Source organism: Dermacentor albipictus, chromosome 4 (assembly GCF_038994185.2).
Source record: "Dermacentor albipictus isolate Rhodes 1998 colony chromosome 4, USDA_Dalb.pri_finalv2, whole genome shotgun sequence".
NCBI lineage: Eukaryota > Metazoa > Arthropoda > Arachnida > Ixodida > Ixodidae > Dermacentor > Dermacentor albipictus.
Window position 1 is genome coordinate 61,075,857 of NC_091824.1, and position 17,417 is coordinate 61,093,273.

Below are 17,417 nucleotides of genomic sequence, written 5' to 3' on the forward strand. Positions count from 1 at the left end.
TATATATATATAGTACACACAAAGACAGAAGATTTTCAGATTACCACTGTATTGAACGAGGCTCAGAAATGCGTGATTGAGAGATCTGGTTATCAATCACACCTAATGAACCATTACAGTCTAGTGTTGCCATAAGTTTGGGTGTGTTGCTGAAGTGAGACAAAAAATTCGAAAAAATTTTAACTAAATCTGTCAACTGGATTTTAAATAGTGTAGGCGCATTGGAACACTGGAGTATAAGTTAAGGTGAAACAAATCCTTTATCTAGACGTTTTATGTTTGTCTGATGTCCGTGAAGGTGCAGATAAACAGTGAATTTGTCAGCAGGATGTAGAGGGCTTTTAACTTTATGATATATTTACATAACTGATAACACAGCTTAAATTCTGCGTTTACTTTCAGATTTTAAGGTTACAAACAACGATTCAAAAGAACACAAATAAATGTGCTTTTCCTGGCACAAAAAGGTGCTTAGTCTGCATTATTCCCCAATTTTGCTGGTTGTAGATGCTATTAATAAGAGAACTAGATTCTGTGGAACGTGCTTGGCAGCATGTTGTTAATATGGTGACGAAAATTACCCGAGCCTTATAGAGGTCGAATACTCTGTTCCTGCCCTTGGTCTACCTGAAAGCCACCATGAACTATTGATTGGTCCAAAAGCCGTGAGAAACCGAAATAATGAGTTCGTATTCGCATTGAGCGTAGCTTCTCCAATACATGAGTATATGCCTTTCTATACAGTCAGTCAGACTTATTTACCTGCTGTGTTCAAGATCTGAACATAGAATTCATTTCTATTAGTCTTGGTGGATTAATTTACTGCTACGCATGCAAACGTCCACAAATCGACTCATTTAGCGATACCACAGAACCTTCAGCATACAAGCACAATCAAATCGCTTTTATTAATAAAAAAGGTCAATTTTGTGAGCCCAGTAATGACCACTGTGCTGTACAGCACAATCACAGTGTGAAGACTGTCAATGTGATGCCAAACGTTTCTTCATCACGGTCATGTCGCCTATGCATCGCGAGTTCCTGGCACTTACATGTAACTTTTGAATAATAAACTGCATTCTAAAAAGTTAAAAGGTCATTTTTGGTGCAAATTTCCTAACTTCAATGTGGCTAGAATTTCACTAGTTATTCATTGAAGTCACTAAAAAGTCCCTGGTTGCTAAATAGAAAACTTTGTTGCTAAGCACACAAGAAAGTCACTATAACGCAGCGAAAAAACACTAAAAAGACTACATTGATTACAAACCAATAAATTTTTAAAAGCGAAGTGGATTTTGTGGATCCAAGATCGTTAGGTTAGACGGCCCTGAAGCAGCGTAGGGTGAAACTTGTTTTGGATTTCTCGGTAATAGCCTCCAGGTGTGTGCAAGGCGCGTCCCACAGATGGCCCGCACCGCGAAGAACCATATACACTTAACTGCTTCGTGAAGCCAGCCGAGCGTCATCTGCTACAGTGCACGGCAGCGAGGACCGAAAGGCAATCCTGTCTGCGAAAGCAAGAGATATGTAGCGAGAAAAGCATACTTATGCAGGCGCTATTATGAAAGAAATCTTGGCCTCAGCTGCTGTTTTGTTGGATTTAACAGTGTGCAGCCAATAGTGCCCTCCTACAAAAGTGGGCGAGCAAACAGCCTAAGTTGCCCTCCCATAGCTTCACGGATAGTCCTTGTGTTCGGATGGGTGTCCAAACCGTCACTCTGTCGCCAGTTTTGTAGGTTACTGGTCTATGGTGAGCATTGTAGCGGCCTTCATCATATTCTTGATGTTGACAGATCCGTACGCGTGTGAGCTGTCTAGATCCTTTGGCGCATTGCATAAACACATCTGCATCCGTGTCAGTGCCATTGCATGCGTATGGGAGCACTGCATCCAACATCACCCGTACTTCTCATCTGTGAACAAGGCTGAACGGAGTCATCAGTGTTGTTTCTTGCTTAGCAATGTTGTAAGCAAGTTATATAGGGTGGGATCTCATCCCAATTTTTGTGTCTGACATCCACATACATTAAAGCATGTCATCAAAAATTTTGCTTAGGTGTTCTGTGAGTCACTTGGTTTGTGGATGGTAGGCTGTCGTCTTACGGCAAGTCGTTCCACTGCGCTTCAGGACATTGTCTAAAAGCGCTGCCGTGAATGCGGTTTCTGTCTGTGATTGCTATGGTTGGTGCATTATGTCTCAGCACAACATCCTCTCATGAAAAATCGTGCCACCTGTGCTGCTGTGCTTCAGGGGACAGCCTTCATTTCGGCGTAGCGAGTCAGATGATCAGGCACAACAATAACTCGGCGGTTTCCTACACTAGACGCCCAAAAGGTCCATTCTGATCTCGTCAAATGGTGTACACGGGACCTGTACGGGTTGTAGCAGGCCAGCTCGTCTTGCTGGGGATGACAGCCGCCCGCCTGCGCGCGCGTGCGCGTGGTGGCGGCTGTTTGGATTTTGTTTCACGGGCGGTTTCGGCTTTTTGCACTTGCAGAACTGATGGCTATCTAGTTACTTATCGGTCAAAGGGCAACCACTTGTTTCGCGCTCGTTTAGTGCTCACAGGGGTGCGCATAGGAAGGATGCCGCCATGCATGCGTTTCCGTTTCTTTTTTTTTTTAAGACCCGCGAGAAATAATTGCCCTAGCTGGTTGGTGATAAGATGAAGATTAGCGGAAGTTTGTCACATGTGTGGCTTTTTTTGATGTGCACACAACCAAACAGTTTTCTTGAGTGCGCGCACCTACGCAGTTCGATTACGCTATGGAAGTACGTATTAGTGTAAGAGCAGGAACATTTGAGACTTGCGAAATATTCTCGTGCACGGATTTTCAAAGCCTTGAACTATGTGCATAAAAATGCATCAAATTTGTAATTCTGATAAGTTTATTTCCTTTTTTATTATTATTCATGAATGAAGAGTGCATATATACCAACGCAAAAGATTTTTTTCTCACTTTACGGTCACCCTAGAAAAATTATAGTAAATTTTTTTCGAAATAAGTCCCTAAGAAGAATTGGAATCTGCAATAAAAAATACTGACCCTGGGTGGTCGCATATGGTGAAAAAAATCGACCCTCAGAGGGTTAAGAAGTTTCAATGGCCCGTGCCGCTACTTCGTGCACCTGCAAAGAGTGGACCAGAGAGAAGAGAAATGCACTAACCACACTTTTTCCAAGCCTCGTATACATGCTGTCCTCAAAGTGATCTGCTTTGAGGACAGAGTATAGGTGGGCCGATGGCTCGGAGCTTTACGTGTGCTCAGTTTGCGTTGAAGGGATAGAAAGCACAAAGGTCGCTTCACTCGCTGCTACTGCTGCGTTTCCTGACGACAGCATTGTGACAGCGAGTGTCTGTGGTCATTTGGGTGTGTTGTGTACTGACACCATGCTTGTTTAGTCAGTAAGCGAGCATTTACAAGTTCATACGGCCGATGAAACTACTATCCTTACTTATTATGACTGTCTACTAATTTGCTATCACAATCGATGCTTCATCTTTCGGGTGAAGCTGCGACTTTTTGTCGGTACGGCTCTTCATCAATGTGTGTTGAAGCTTCATGGTAATGCAGCGAAATGACCTTGCAGGGTCGAAAAAGCATGTAACCTGCATCCACACTTTTTATGCGCTTCGCGAATTCCTGAAGCAGATGACACACCCAAAAAATGCGGTATATTTTTCGCTGCCCGTAAAACATACGACTAATTCTGTCATGCATGCTACACCAAGCAAAATATTTTCTGCACAGATTTATTCAATCTTAAAACAAGGCACATAAAACAGTCCAAACAATAATAATACAAAAAAAGACTCTCAAATAAGGCACACAGAACAGTACAACTGAAAAAAAAAAGAAAAATCCAGAATGGGGAGGTTATTTATTTCTTTAAATAATGGACTAAAGAAGTGTTAGCCATGATCTAAACCAGCACTTACAGAGCAACAATAGCCCACGTTTATTTTACAGTGCACGGTATTTAAAGTTTATCACGTTTTTCTGCCACCAATAAAATAATGTCCATAAAATTCAATTCACTGCAATTCGTTTTGCCATGCATGCATGCAACAAATGACTTTGCATCAATTCAAACTCCTGAGACAAAAAGAGTTTTGTTCAAATGAGCAAAAGTTCAATTTATTCGAAGTTCGATAAAATATGGCCCGAAACACAACCATGAGGCCATTGCATGTACAGTAAACACAGGTCTTGTTTGAACAGATGTACGAGTGAAACGGGAGCATTGACTGATATTCGCATGATCCAGTTGAAACTGCAGAAACTGGCCAACGACCCCGTATCATTGTGACACAGGTCAAGATGCATGGCACCCTGAATAACAAACAAGAGCACATTAGGCTGCTCATGCCGTATGGATGTGTCCTCTTGTCAGACAATTTTCACATATACGTATTCCTCTGCTTTGGAAAGCCAGAAGGTCAATATTTACTGCAAAATTTAGGTTTGTTCGAAGTAGTTGTAATTTCCCATTAAGTATAAGAGTTTGAATTGTAGCAAATCTACAGCAGTTGCAGGTGTAGCCATGTATTGCAACACCCGACACAATTATAAACTAACCATGGCACAGGTCGTGACCCGGGCAACAGTTAACGAAGGCCTCCTAAAATGCCAGTAGTGAATGCAAATTGTGCAGCACCTTATGGACAGTGCAACATTACCAGAAAAATTTTTCACTTGCAAGAAAAAGAAAAGCATCTTAATGACCTGTGCAACAGCTGGCACAGTGATCAATGACTGCTACGCACTGAATATTCGTTAAGTGCAGAAGGCTATGTCGTGGGACTTTACAGCAACAAACATGCAAACGTTCGTTTTGAGCATAAAATGTAGATTAATTTAAAAAGAGAAAGGAAGACATTCAACGAGACCCCTTAACTGTACAGGCCACAGAAAAGCAATAAAAGAAGGAGAAGCCTGACATAAAATGGGACATATAATTTACTATTCTAGTCACGATTATTGGACATTCAGTTTTAATGCTAACTGTACAGAGCCACAACAAAATTGGGAGATTGCTAGGAACAACATGTGCACAAACATATTACCCCCCTCCCCAAGAGCAACACTCATCCAACACAAAGGCTACAAATGCTCGGCATACTTCATTAATCTCTTACCAAGATTCATGGCAGCACGATTTTATCTCGGCGCTCCATACATACTACACAGCAACATGTCTCTGTCTTGGTTAGTAGTAGGAGCTATAAGAAAAAAATTTTAAGGCACATCTAAGGTGATCGGTGATCTAGTCATCCTTTTTGCACTGCGGGTTCTTGGGCAGTGGAGCCACGACAGCCTGCTTTGGCTGGCGGGCTATCTCGTGGAGGCCCAAAATGTCGCCCGAGGCATCAACTGGCAAGATTTTCGCGGCAGGAAGGCTGTCGTCCGGCGCGCCTTCATCCTTCACCACCTTGCTCTCGAAGCCTTCATCGCATGTTTCCATGTCTGTTTCATCTGCATCTTCTGCATTAGAGAGAGAGCAAGAAAGTACTTAACGTCATAATAAATGCAAAGTCCAGGTACAACCAAATTAGGAAGGCCCACTAAGCTTCAACAAGACACTCCCTCACCAGAACAGGAATTGGCCTCCCTGGTGCAGTATTCGGCCATCCCCTCCCAAATTGCTCACTAAATTACCCAATGGCCCTCAGTCCCCAGCAGCTGCGGAGCATCTGACCAAGGCGAAAGTCAGACCTGTAACGCAGCAGGGGGTGCTAAGAATCTCTGGGTCCGGACAGGCCGCCAATGGAAACGGACCCTTGCAACGTTTAACCCTTTGAGGGTCAATGACGTAAATATACAGCGCCGCGAACAAGTCTGAAAATGGTCGATGCCGTATATTTACGGCGCCGTCTGTACATTTAAAAAGTGCGCCAATTTCCTAACTTTTTCTTTTCTGTAATGTGCTGCCACTATGTGGGAATAGAGGGAATTTTTTTCGCGTGCCTCCCTCTCTCGGTTTTCGTTGCATGGTTTGTTTTAGTGCTAGTGTGCTCCTGTGTGTCTCTATAGTACCGCCCATGCATTGGCGTGCATGCGGGTCGGTGGCGGTTCTGGTTTTGTTTTCGCAGGCAGTTTCGGCTTCTTGCACTTGCAAAACTGATGGCTATCTCGTTACTAATCGCTCAAAGGGCGACCCTCTCTTTCTCGCTCGTTCAATGCTCACAGGGGTGCGGATAGGAAGGATGCTGTCGTGCATACGTTTCAGTTGCTATTTCTTTTTTACACTCACGAAAACTAATTGCCTGTTGTTGGTGATAAGATGAAGATTAGCGGAATTTTGTCACACATTGTACTTTTTTGACGGGCACACAACCATACAGTTTTCTTGAGTGCGTGCACCTACGCAGTTCGATTATGCTATGGATGTACATATTAGATATTAGTGTAAGAGCAGGAACATTTGAGTCTCGCGAAATATACTCGTGTGTGCATTTTCAAGGCCTTGAACTATGTGTGTAACAATACATCAAACTTTTAATTCTTTTAAGTTTATTTCCTTTTTTTATTGTTGTTATTCATGAATGAAGAGTACATATATACCAACGCAGAATATTTTTCTTCTCACTTTACGGTCACCCTAGAAAAAAGTGCGGTAATTTTTTAAAAAAATAAGTCCCTAAGAAGAATTCAAATCTGCAATAGAAGAAATCAACCCTGGGCGGTCGCATATGGTGAAAAAAATTGACCCTCGTAGGGTTAACACCCGAACCCTCTCGAGTGAGGCTAGCTTAGCAGGACTCTTTCACTGATTTCAGGAACTATCAGACATTGTTTGGGATATCACCAGCCTTAGTGAGACTAGAAGAACTGGTGAGGCTTATGCATTTCTGAATAACAGACATGTCCTCTGCTATAGAGGTCTCCTAGACAAGAAGCAATACAGGGTAGGATTCCTGATTCATTAGGACATAGTGGGCAACATTGACGAATTCTACAGCATTAATGAGAGGGTAGCTGTAGTTGTAATCAAACTTAATAAGAGGTATAGATTAAAGGCTAAACCCCATGAGCGCGATTTTGTGCGCAACAGTGACGTGCGACGGCTTCGAGCGACGGACCGGGCCGTTGCGTGAACAGATCGCTCGGTCTTGTCGCGAAATCGCTCGGTTCTGCAAATCTTGAATTCGTCGCTCGTCGCCCGGAAGTGCTATGAGCGACTAGCCAATAGCACGGTGCCGGAACTGGATGTACATAACTCAAGTACTTCTGATTGTCACACGGAACGAGCAAACGATTGAATTTTTATACGTGCAAAGATAAGAACCTACTGCAAGACTTTCAGAAGTATTTTATGCTGCTTTTTACATTAAAACACATCAACTTAAGTTAATAAAGCATGCATCACGCTAGTTTCGGTGCCTATATTGCTGCCCTCATACCGGCAACACGGAGACGTCGCTCTAAGTCATCGCTCGAATGGGGTAGGACTTGTAGGCGACGAGCGAATGCGACAGCCATCTCCATCGAGTCGCTTGTCGCTGTCACGTGCAAGATCGCTTGCAAAAGGTAGTACAAGCCTATGCACCAACATAAAGTCCCGATGATGAGGAAGGAGATCAGTTTTATGAAGATGTTGAATTAGCGATGAGAAAAGTGCAAACTAAGAGTACTGTAGTAATGGGCTACTTCAATGCACAAGAGGGGGAAAAATCAGGCTGTAGAACAAGCAATTGGCAACTATGGTGTTGATTCTAGGAACGCTAGAGGAGAGATGCTGGTAGAATTTGCAGGAAGGAATAAGCTTTGAATAATAAACACCTTTCTCAGGAAGCGTAGCAACAGAAAGTGGACCTGGAAAAGCCCTAATGATGAAACAAGAAATGAAATTCACTTCATACTTTCTGCTGATCCCACCATAGTGCAGGATGTAGAAGTGACAGGTAGGGTGAAGTGCAGTGATCATAGCTTAGTGAGGGCTAGGATTCACCTCAATTGGCAAAGAGAAAGAGTGAAATTGGTCAAGAAGAAAAAGGTTAACCTTGAGTCAGTAAGGGGAAAAGTACACAAATTCAGGCTGGTACTTGCAAACAAATATGAGCCTCAGAAACAGCAAGATGATGATGACATAGAGCTAATGAAAGAAACCGTTACTATGTTGGTTTCAGAGGCAGCAATGGAAGTGGGAGGCAAGGCACCAAGGCAACCAGTAGGCAAGCTCTCTTACGTAACAAAGGACCTAACAAAGAAACGATAAAAAATGAAAGTAGCCAAATCAAGAGATAAGATAGAATTTGTGGAACTGTCAAAACTGATCAACAGGGCAAAAATAAGTGATATTCAAAACTATAATGCAAGAAAGACTGAAGAAGCTGTAAAAAATGGACGCAGCCTGAAATCAGTGAGAAGGAAACTTGGCAAAGGACAAACCAAGATGTGTGCACTGAAAGATAAGCGGGGTAATATCATCAGCAATTTTGAAGATATAGTAAAAGCAGTGGAAATCAATGCACTCGAAGCCGTTCAAAAGCACACTGCAAGGTTCATCCATTCTAATTATTCATATGACGTGAGCATATCTTAAAGAAAGAATTGAATTTACTTCCCCTTCGTACGCGCCGGCGCACTGGAACCCTTTCACTTTTCCTTAAGTTTTATCACAGCTCGCTTAATCAACCACCCCATATCCTTCCCGCAGCCCGAACATCTCATCATACATGCCACACTTTTCAAGTGGGCACCCCTCGCATGCGCACTGTTACCTTTTCCACCTCATTCTTTTGCCATGCCTCTACAGATTGGAACAACCTGCCCCACAAAACCGCCGCCATCATTTGCCCTTGTACATTCATGGAGAGTTTCACTTCTCACTTTTCACAATGAAAACGACTTGTCTTTACATACTTCTATGCTCGTGCAACTTTAATTTGTATTATTTAGGTCTATGTATTTGCGCTGACGTATGTAACACTTTAGCTCATGTAGTTTTTTGCTGTTTGCGTGTTCAGTTATGTATTATGCAAATTATGTACTAATGTATTCCCACCCCTTATGTAGTACCCATATCACGGGCTTTTTAAGGTGATAAAATGAAATGAAATGGAAGAATTCTATACTGACCTGTACAGTACCCTGAGGAGTCAGGATACTTCAATTAGAAAGAGCAATGAACAGTATACAGAAACTCCTCCTATAACTAGTGATGAGGTCAGAAGGGCCTTGCAAGACATGAAACGAGGAAGAGTGGCAGGAGAATATAGAATAACAATCAATTTAATCAAAGATAGAGGAGACATAATGCTTGGAAAACTGGCGGCTCTTCATATAAAGTGCCTATCGACTGCAAGGGTCCCAGAAAACTGGAAGAATGCAAACATTATATTAATCCACAAAAAGGGATACATTAAACAATTGAAAAGTTATCAGCGCATTAGCTTACTCCCAGTATTATATAAAATATTTACCAAAATAATCTCCAATAGAATAAGGGCAACACTGGACTTTAGTCAACCAAGGGAGCAGGCTGGCTTCAGGAAGGGGTACTCTACAATGCATCACATCCATGTTATTAATCAGGTTATTGAGAAATCCACAGAGTACTATAGGCCTCTCTATATGGCTTTCATAGATTACTAAAAGACATTTCATTCAGTAGAGATACCAACAGTCATAGAGGCATTATGTAATCAAGGAGTACAGAACACTTAGGTAAATACCTTTGAAAATATCAACAGAGGTTCTACAGCTAGTTACAGCTACAGCAGGTTCTATACAAGAAAGGCAGGAAGATAGCTATAAAAAAAGGGATCCGACAGGGAGACAATTTCACCAATGCTATTCACTGCGTGCTTGGAAGAAGTATTCAAGCTATTAAACTGGGAAGGCTTAGGAGTAAAGATAGACGGCGAATATCTCAGCAACCTACGGTTTGCCGATGACATTGTACTATTCAGCAACAATGCAGACGAGTTACAACAAATGATTGAGCACCTTACCAGAGAGAGTATAAGAGTGGGATTGAAGATTAATATGCAGAAGACAAAGACAATGATCAATAGCCGGGCAAGGGAACAAGAGTACAGGATCGCCAGTCAGCCTCTAGAGTCTGTGAAGGAGTATGTTTACCTAGGTCAATTACTCACAGGGGACCCTGATCATGAGAAGGAAATTCACAGAATAATAAAAATGGGTTGGATCGCACACGGCAGACATTGCCAGCTCCTTACTGGAAGCTTACCATTATCATTGAAAAGGAAGGTGTACAATCTGCATTTTACCAGTGCTGACATATGGGGCAGACACTTAGAGACTGACAAAGAAGCTTGAATGAATGTGCAGTGTTTATTGGCGTAAGGGCCAGGTATGGCCAAAGAGCGCCAAGCCAGTGTTGATGAGTTTGCAGTGGAGTTATGACTTCTATGAAGTTGATGTGATGTGGCGGTAAAGGGGCATTAAAAATGGTCGCTCTAAAGTGCATAAAATCTATGTGTAATAAGATTATGGCAATGACAAATGGCATGTACTATGAGCATTAAGGTGCATTGCGAAATAATGATACAATATACAAGATATGTAAGATGCTAAAATTGAGTAGAGCACCACTGCCTCGTTAGAGCCGTTGAGACACAAGGGCCTGGAGGCATGTGCTTCACAAAACAACTATCACAGCGGCATCCTCTGGAAAGAGGATGCTCTAGGAATTTAATGCGCGCCTAACATGTAGGACAACATCATTTAAAGAATTGAGGACTGCTTTGGTGTTAAAAAGTGGCTCTTTACCAAGAAACATAGTCAGGTGAAGAGGGACACAATAATGATATGAAAGAGGAAAATGTTTCTTTCTCTCAGATTCGGCTTTCCGACACTACAAGAGGACATGGAGGACAGTCAGCCTCTCACCACATCGACCACAGGTTGGAGGTTCATTTCCAGTAAGCAGAAAATTGATGTTACCAAATGTGTGCCCTATTCTGAGACGACAGAATAGGACATCTGTTCACCGTGATTTTGTTGGGGAGGGCCGAAAACCTAACTGTGGCTATATAACGTGCAATTTATTATTTATTTCTGCATTCCACATGTACTGCCAGTGTTTTTGCAGTTTCTTTCATAAGAAAGGCTTCAGGTCTGTGACAGGGACAGCAGCCGCAGGAATAATAGCTAGTGATGTGAGTGATGTGGCCATTTTATCATCTACATATTACATTACCCTCGATACCTCTATGGCCAGGTACCGAGCACAATACATGTCCATGTGATAGATAAATATTGCATAAGAGCGAGTAAAGTTCAATGAAAACAGGATTCGTATGCTTTTGTAAAGAAATTAATGCTTTTACAAGACTTGGCGAGTCTGTGAATATTATTGCTCTGTCGAGTTTTAATTTCTTTATATGTTTTACAGCAGACAGTACTGCATAGGCTCCTGCAATGAAGATACTTGTTTGCGAATTCAATACGTCAGATTTAGAAAAAGAGGGACCAACAGCAACATAAGATACACCAGCATGTGATTTTGACGCGTCTGTGTAGAATTCGGGACAGGAGTACTTCGATTGAAGTTCACGGATGATGATGATGAAGCAACATTTACTGGGCCCGAAATAAATCGGTGGTGCACGCAGGCACCAGATGGGGTGGTTCCCTAGTTACGGGACCCATATGTTCCCAGCAGCTCCTGGCCCCTGTCCGTCAGAGCGAGCTGAATCGGTAGGGCGGGGCTGGATAACAAGGTCTCCCATCACTCAAGGGATTGGGGATTGGGGGTGTTCGTGGGAAGGGGAGGAGGTGGGGGGGTTTTGAGTTCTGTGCACTCTGCCAGGACGTGTGGCAGGGTGCCCTTTTCTCTTCTGCAAAAAGGACAGAGCATAGGATGGATGGAAACAACTTTATTCTGAATCCGGCAAATTTGACGACCCGGGCTCAGGTCTCAGGACAGAGCATATCGTATTCCGCAGGGTACATGCGGTTCATCAGTACGGGATGCGCAAGCGATCCCGCCTACGCTTGACGCAAGATCGTCTGTTGTTGCCTGGTGAGTTTGGGGTGCAGTTCTGGCAGTCTGCACCTTTCCTCTCGGTAAATCAGGGTAATGTCCCAAAAGATGGTGACCGGGTGCGGTAGCTCATCCGGCTTGTGCTCGGCCCGGATTGATATTTCTCGGGCATGGTAGTCGGCAATGGTGTTGCCTGCTACCTGAGAGTGAGCCGGGACCCACACGAGCTCTATGGCTCTTCCCAGAGGCTTGCGCTTGGATAAAATGGCTCGGGCCACAGAGAACATTACCCCCCTGCGGAAGCTTCTGTAGGCTGTCTTTGAGTCAGTGACTACGGTGTCCACGCTTGGCTGTGCCAGTGCGAGGGCCACGGCCGCTTCTTCGGCAACTGCGGGGTCTGTTGTCTTCAGGGACGCGCTTTGACATAACCTCTTTTGACGTAACTACTACCGCTGCACAGTCACTGTGTTCGAGGAAATGCATAGCGATTTTGAAGTCAGGTTCATGCTTTGTGACCTCTACAAAGGATATATCACAGTCTATCACCTGCCACTCCCAGGGCGGTAAAAGCTTAGCTAGAGGCATTGGGTGATGTTCAAGAACTGGGACATCCATTTCCTCGCTAATTTTTCTTATATTGGTGGATATAGGTGGTTGTTCGATATTTTACTCTGACGTTTTAGTGCAAGGAAACAAGGGCGAAGTACATGTAACAGTACAGAAGTTACCGTTAAGCAGAAGCAATGCCATTCTGGAGTGGCACATCTTTATTAAATGATTCTCCTTCGTCCTCACGAAACACTGCTAAGTGATCAGCTTTTAATTGAAAGATCCCTGTGGGTCTTTCACAGCTTTGAGACTGCTAACCAGGAAGAGGCCTTATACCCCTGTCAAGCGGGCAAGTCAAGTGCATTTATAGAGAGTGTCATCCAATTTAGCCAAATATAAATGTTGCAAGTAGAGTGTCACTTGCAGAAGAGACCACTCCGGTCGGAGTGCGTTCACGGAACGCACTTTGCTGGCCGGGTGCGTAGCTTCACCGCCAGCGGTTTCAATGGTACAAAATGTAAAGTATAAAAAAGGAGACAGACGTTCCTTTTAGCTTCTGAACAGCTTTTAACAAAATAATCGTAACAGAACTCGCTTATATTCGGTTCTAGCAGAATCAAATGCCGCCTCGTCGCATGCCGCCATGTTGTTCTCAATTGGCTAGGCATTCGTCTTGGCTGGCATTGACTTGCAACACTCATAATTTTGTTGGGGAAATATCAGTTTGTTTTTATTTATAAAACAATGTAAAACAATCACTTTTTAGAAGTATTTTCCTTTTTAATCTACACCTTCAAAAAATGCGCTCTTAGTCTGTCGTCAATTTACTTTTTTTACTGTGAGTGCACTCTGTTTGCTTGTTTAGCACCGCATAGCCTAAAGTGTCACTCAAGGTCTCGAGTGCACTCCCCGTAAGTGAACTTAACATGCCCACTTGACAGAGATATTACTCAAGCAAGTATGTAAGGCCCATTTAATACGTTACATTTAGCACATTTATGTATGATCACTGCATTTAGGTCAGTATTAAGGATTTGAACTAGGGCTGCTACCTAGAAGAGTTCTCTGTGCTGAACTAATGTCATAATTCTACATATGTGTTTCAGTTGTCTATTATGTCTTGTCTTGAAAGGTAAAGATTTACTGGATTAGATGGACACGATTAGAACAGACACTGCTACTTTAATCTGCCATTGTTCTGCTTACGCCATTGTCTAATGCGTGCACAGATTCGGTTAGATGGAGTGGGTATGGAACTACATTCGCCTTACACAGTTGTAACCTGGCTTTAGAGACTTGGCTTGATGTAACTAACAGGGACACAACATATTATATGATCGAGAACATTTTAATGAGAAACCAGATCTCAGTTATAAAGATCAAAGCAACCAGTCTTGAACAGCAGTCATATGGGAGCGGCACTGTGTCAGTGCATGGTGATTTCACAGCGCACACTGTTTTTAGGCAGGTACTCACGACAAACAAATTATGGAATTTAATGTTCCAAAGCAACACACTGGCTATGAAAGACACCATAGTGTGGGGGCCTCTGGATTCATTTTGACCGCATTGTGTTCTTTGACATGCCCCTAAACCTTTGCAAAGAAACGTTTTTGCATTCCACCCCTATCGGAACGCACTTGCTGCGAATTGCCACACAGACAAGGCGATGGGTCTCAAGCTAAGAAATGGCTCAGTGCGCTGGAAGCGCCATATTGTTTTTAGTGAGCCAACTAATCTAAAGAGTGTCCCCAGCTGTGACCAACCACACTTTATGGCAACAGTGGCGTCACGCTGCCTCGAGTAAGCTCTTGAACACTTGATGCCCGCATCGTTATTTGACGGGACCACACCTATTCCTATAAAAGCACGAAATGGCAACGCTCAACCGTAGCATTTCACAGTCCAGAGGCTCACTTCGAAGGTTCCTTAGCAGGGGCCTGCAGTGTTAGTCCTAGCAGTGGCGGTGGCGGCGGCAGCAGCAGCAGCAGTAATTGCCGTGCTTCCCAGTTTCATGCCCACAGAACCCATTGTGGCGCAGGACTTCTGCGTCCACGATGTAAGCCCGATTACGCAGGAAAGCCCAACTTGAGGCATGGCTGGTTTTCCTACAAGACAGGTACAGGCATGGCTAGCATCAGCATCTGATGTACTTACAGTGCCTCGGCAACCTCCGTGCTACACTTATGAACAAGAATGAATGCATGACATCCTTAAATTGTTCAATGCTTTCATGTCTCACGAGGCATGCACCCACTGCCTCGGGTTAGCGGCTATGGTGTTGTGCTGCTAAGCACGAGGTTGCAGGATCAAATCCCAGCTGCCACTGCTGCATTTCATTGGGGGCAAAATGCAAAAACGCCCGTGTCCTGTTCATTAGGGGGACGTTAAAAGATCCCCTGGTGGTCAAAATTAATCCCGAATCCCTCACTATTGTGTGTCTCATAATAAATGGTGGCTTTGGCATGCAAAACCCCAGAATTCGTTTTTACGAGGCATGCTTAGGCTGTTCATGCTTGTACCTTTTTACTGAGTATAACTTGTAAAAATACTGTACCTTTTCTGATCCACACAAGTGCAAGGGTCTTGCACAGGATGTGCAAGTAAAGTTTCGCAGCAGAAGGGGCAAACAGAATGTGATATGAGTATCGTCTGTCTGATCAACTTTTATGGCTAATGAACAATGACTGGTGCTTAAACTTAAGTAATGGACACGTGAGGCAACCTCTTGCATGTAATTTGCAATCCATGCATACTGGCCCAATCCAGTTACGATAGACTATTACACTGCATCCATTTCTATGCTTCCTAGCATAAAAATGCGACGCAGATGTTTCAACACAATTGACAGCCCTGATTTTGGTGCTATGGCATGGCATTCGTTATACTGAAGACCACTTCGTTGAGCACAGTAATACTTCAGCACTTCTATGCACGAAAAGCTATACACAAACACCAACACGAAATGTTTCACCAACTTCCTCACCACGGAGCCAGTGGCTACAGTGCCGGCAGATTCTATGCGTTCAACCACAGTATATTGCACCATCATTGCTCACACTCAGAATAACAGTGCTCTGCAAATTCTTTCACATGCAACACTAACATAATGCATTTATCTGCAATCCTCACTACGTAGTATGCAGAGTGCAGAATCCCTTTTCCAAACATCACTGCAACGGAACTACCTTCTACTGAACATTGTTTAAATCGGGGATAATTCATAATTTCATCATGCTTTAGCTGATACTACTTACTACAGTGCTGTTGTACCTGCACCTATATTCTTGCATTTTTTTATTTTCTTGTATCTCTATGATATGCACTGTAACCTACCCCTCTCTTTAGCCCATTGTGTTACGGCATATCTAATCATGTGCGATAATGTTATGCATCAACAGCCAAAGCACCGATGAAAGTAATAATATTTAAAATGTGTCGCACACATCTTCAAACAGTTCTGATTAAAAGTGTTCTGCAAGCTTGAATAAAATGTGCAAAATGCTTTAGTAAAACGAGTAGGAAGGTAGACGGTGGGGTATTTTCGCTCGGTGCGAGTATGCCGTGTGTGCGGGTTCAATTTTTCATTGTTCTTTACGATTTGTTGCACCAGGCACGGTTTTTAAGTGGCTGCATAGGTGCTTTTCAAGCTTGCTAAACATGAGAAATAGTTGATGTTCCTGTAATGAGATGTCACTTAGGCTCCACACTCTGTAAAATTGACAAAATTCACAATAGAATGAAAAATTCTTATTATAGAGACTATAGAGAAAAACCATAGAGACTATGGTTTTTATGATTCTGAAAATGTAAGAAATTAGGCGTTTTCAATCAATAGAATTCATTGGCACCCAGAAGGGTGAAGGGGCCCTGGATCACCCTTCTTTGAAGCCTAAAAGATGCCTTGCAACGAGTGAAGTGCTTCCAAGAAGAATTAACTGCTGGGCTAGTTGGTGATCTTGCATACTGAAAAGATTTTGCGCCAAAAAACAACACACACAAGAAAGACGACGACACCACAGGCGCTAATTCGACTGTTTAATGAGGGTGAAAGCACTTGTCTTTCTTGTGTGTGTTGTTTTCTGGCGCAAAATCTTTTCAGTATGCTTCTAAGAAATATGTTGCCAAAATAATTTTGTTTTTAAACACCTAGTATGAGTAGATTATGAGCCTAGTGTTTACTTTTCCCATTCCCCCTCAACATTTCCCATTTTGAAGGAGCAGTGTGGCGTCAATAGTGGCACCCTGCCTGAAGGGTTATGTTTAAGTTCTACATGGGCGGCCGTGGCCGGGCCTGAAAAGACAATAGTCACTTTCTCCCAGATGTGCGCAAGACGTATCAGAATTCAAAATGGAATTTTCGATTACTGCAGCCTACTTATGTAAATGCATCAATTAATACAGTCGAACACACCTATAACAATACCGGTTTTAAAAATAGACTGGTTATAACAATGAGAAGCTGCTGCACCGTCAACTTTTGTATGTTTTCCATGGTGAAATAACCCGCTTACTAGTATGCCCCGATACCACATTATAGGTTATAACGATGAAGTCTGGCTGCTGGGTGTCCGAGGTGAAAGGTAGTGAAATGTGAAATGCTTGAAAAGAAAAAGACAAAAAGCGGGAAATTTGAGCCGCTGCACAAGGGGCCGCTGCTTCAACAGCCGCCGCATGCTCATCTTCCAGCCATCTCCGCATGCCTCTCTCCCGTCGTCCTTTCACCCCTCCGAACACGAATGGGCTGTGCCCATACCTCTACTCCGCCCCACCCTCCGAAACACGAATCGACTGCGCCAGCTGCACTGTTCACAGATTGCTTGCATGTTGCTTCTGGCTACTAATTCAGCGCAGGTCTTCAAACAGCTTAATTGCTTGTGTTTGTCTTTTTTGGTTGTGTCGAAATCGT

The 17,417-nt window shown here is 43.2% G+C and overlaps 1 protein-coding gene across 2 annotated transcripts in view; it reads right to left on the bottom strand.

Moving 5' to 3' along the window:
• Nucleotides 1–5,107: 5,107 nt before the first annotated feature.
• The window catches only part of LOC139059116 (endoplasmic reticulum junction formation protein lunapark-A-like), a 53,836-nt gene continuing 41,526 nt past the window's right edge, over nucleotides 5,108–17,417 (bottom strand). The window contains exons 9-10 of one of the 2 annotated variants that reach the window (XM_070537028.1): nucleotides 14,426–14,616; nucleotides 5,348–5,487 (exon numbers count right to left, since the gene is read on the bottom strand). In XM_070537028.1, coding sequence (XP_070393129.1) covers nucleotides 14,438–14,616 — 179 coding nt within the window. In that variant the 3' untranslated portion in view covers nucleotides 5,348–5,487; nucleotides 14,426–14,437. Of the gene's footprint in view, nucleotides 5,488–14,425; nucleotides 14,617–17,417 lie in introns of both variants that reach the window. The other variant, XM_070537027.1, reaches the window with a different exon arrangement.